The sequence below is a fragment of the Ceratosolen solmsi genome, unplaced genomic scaffold (genome assembly GCF_000503995.2).
Source record: "Ceratosolen solmsi marchali unplaced genomic scaffold, CerSol_1.0 scaffold1, whole genome shotgun sequence".
NCBI lineage: Eukaryota > Metazoa > Arthropoda > Insecta > Hymenoptera > Agaonidae > Ceratosolen > Ceratosolen solmsi.
Window position 1 is genome coordinate 10059855 of NW_011948415.1, and position 2844 is coordinate 10062698.

Here is a 2844-nt window from a genome sequence, read left to right on the forward strand (position 1 = left end):
TGGGGGGGGGGGGGGGGGGGGGGGGGGGGGGGGGGGGGGGGGGGGGGGGAGAGTCTTAAATTAGTAAGACTTCTTCGAGTCTACGTAGTAGATAACGCTGGATAAAATAGGAATCGATACGTCGAACATCGAATTATTTCGGCGAACAATGAATTTATGGGAACGAACTATTAGCCAAGCTGATAAAAAAAATTCCAGTCCACTTTAAATACATAAATTTCCCGATCGATAGTCGCTTGGTCGATCGTTCACATATTTCATTTGTTCATAAGCGCCATACGAAACGGCGATGTAAAATCTTTCGTTAATCTCGATCGCATTAATAGAAGCGCCGGTAGAAACGTATGTGACACTCTCGTTTAATCTCTCGCTGATTTTCTCGATAAATAGCGAGAAGCTGACGAGAATGATATCGCATTATCCCGCCCGTTCCCACCACCACGATTTCATAAGAATGTTTCGCCCAACCAAGTGAACTAACTACGACGCACGATAAACAAATAAGCCGTTGAAATGCGCGTAAGCAGGCCCGTGTAGTTTGTCGAGGTGCGCACACTCGTAGTCGTAGAACCTGCACTGACTGACTGACTGACAGGCCGGGATCATGGCGCTCGGCATAAACTCAATTGCCCCACGAGTAATTACACGCCGGGCTCGAAAAAGCCCTTACTCGAAGCTCCCGCGTACTCGACCTCGCCTCGTACTCGGTATCGCAATCGCCCTTAATAAGGGACGCGCGCAATGCCCTCGAAAGTGCCCTGGTCGTAAAGCGCTGATTAAGCGCGGCTTTGCATCGGCGCCACTTCCGGCTACGAGGCCGGCGATCTTAACGCGACGCCCGGCCGTAACTCCGGTAATTGAATCGGCCGGCCGAGCACCGATAAGCGCCTCCCAGCTGGCTTACCTAGCCACGTAATCGTTCCTGTAGGCGATCGAGAAGGTGGTGAACCAGGAGGAAACCATCAGCAGCAGCACGGCCCCCACGACCGCGCGGAAGTGCCTCACCGAGAGCAGCAGCAGGAAGATTCCGAGGACGTAGAACTGCATGTCATTCGCCATGTACCAGCTCCACAGCATGCACTGTAATGCGAGTGGTGACGGACAGTTGTGTTGATGGGCGGCGAGGCGATGGACGGGAGATGGGAAGAAATTGGACGGGATGGGGAGGATGCGGGGCGAGTTCCGCGATTGAGGTCTCGAGACGATCGGCGATATTTCCAAAATTTGCTCAAGCTTTAGAAATCGGGTTACCCATTTGCCCTTCTGCCTCGACGTAGCGCACAGCGACTGCCACACCCGCGCGCCCCTACATACACACGTGCAAAAATATGTGAGCGCGCGCAGGCAGAGTCTCGCGGCGCTTCGGTCGACCGTCCGTTAAGAGCCAACGGCTGCTTGTCAAAGAGGCGACGTGTCGTACTTTATATCCGGCCGCTTTAAGTAAGTAAGGGTCGGTGCAAAAACAAAAGCCGTACGCTCATTTTTCATTTTGTAGTGCGTATCGCGAGGAAATTCTTCATTCCTGTTATTTCCTTGTTTTTCCCTCTTGGATTTTCAATGTATCGCGCGAGAGCGATAGAATCGCAAATGCATAGACTAAAGATTACCTCATTGTATTATGATTGCAATATGATATTGTTGGAGAAGTTGGTGAGGATTTCATTGACAGAATTGGATAGAATTGAAGAGAAAATGCTTTTGTTACCAAATGCAATTGAAAATGGCAACGACTACTTGATCTTAATTAAAATTCATATCGGAGGAGGATTCGTTTATGTTAATTCGTGTTCGTTTCGCGTCATTAATTACTGAGTAATTTTTTTTAATTGCACACTTACTGGAAAGTGACGCTTGGAGCATATGGCATTAATTCTCCTCCACATTCTTACACTTTTTACCGCTTTGTTAGAATATTATTTCAATATAATGAATTTGAAAAAGTACGGGTGGCTCCAAGTTTACGGATTTCCCCGACAAAGACAACAATTTCCATTGAATAATCTTGGCGTGAAGTGAGATTAATGAATCGATAGTCCGGTGAATTATTACTTTATTATTATTCAGTTCTCGTTAAATCAATTATTACAATACGACTTACGAGTAACGAAGCCGAAAAGTTGCTGCAATTCCAATAAAAAATTATCCAAAATGAAAATTTAGTGATCAGGTAACATCAAATTTTAAGCGTCAAAGTAGCGTGAAAAAAGCTCGATTGAAATACCAAAGCAATATTTGCGCGTAAAGGAAAGACCATTAAAATTTCCTGATGTAATAAGCATCGGCTTTTTCGAGGCGGATGGGGTGACGTGGAGGGGGGAGGAGAGAGGGGGGGGAGAACGAGGACGGATCCTTTGTTGTCGCTCATTACGAAAAATCGATGAAGTTATGTATATTTTCGAGGCCGCCATTGGCACATCCCCCGGGTAGCACTAGGAGCTTTTACATCCCAAATGTTGCTTACTAAGCCTATAATGGACAGCTTAGCACAGACTTGGCTGCTAACGAATGATGACGATGATATTAAGTTGAAGAGGCGTTAGATTTTTATGGCCGATCATCTCGTGGCGCTTTTTATATTCAAAGACGAGAAGAAATCGTTATAGTTTTAGCGAAAAATCGTAAATACCTGTTAAAATACTTTGCATGGTCGAGGAGGTTGAAATAAAAATTTCCCTTTATGGTTTGCTTTATTATAAAAGTCATATCGTGCCTTACGCGGGGCACTTTAATTAGTAATAAAGTAAGCCAATTTGATAGGTAGGCACACGAGCGAACGCCGAGTCGTTAAAAAAAAAAAAAAAAAAAAAAAAAAAAAAAAAAAAAAAAAAAAAACAAAAAAAAAAA

The 2844-nt window shown here is 45.1% G+C and overlaps 1 protein-coding gene across 1 annotated transcript in view; it reads right to left on the minus strand.

Moving 5' to 3' along the window:
• LOC105359049 (nose resistant to fluoxetine protein 6) overlaps window positions 1-2844 on the minus strand; it is a 52836-nt gene that overhangs the window by 4107 nt on the left and 45885 nt on the right. Inside the window, exon 9 of the mRNA XM_011495525.1 lies at window positions 905-1080. Coding sequence (XP_011493827.1) covers window positions 905-1080 — 176 coding nt within the window. The remainder of the gene's footprint in view (window positions 1-904; window positions 1081-2844) is intronic.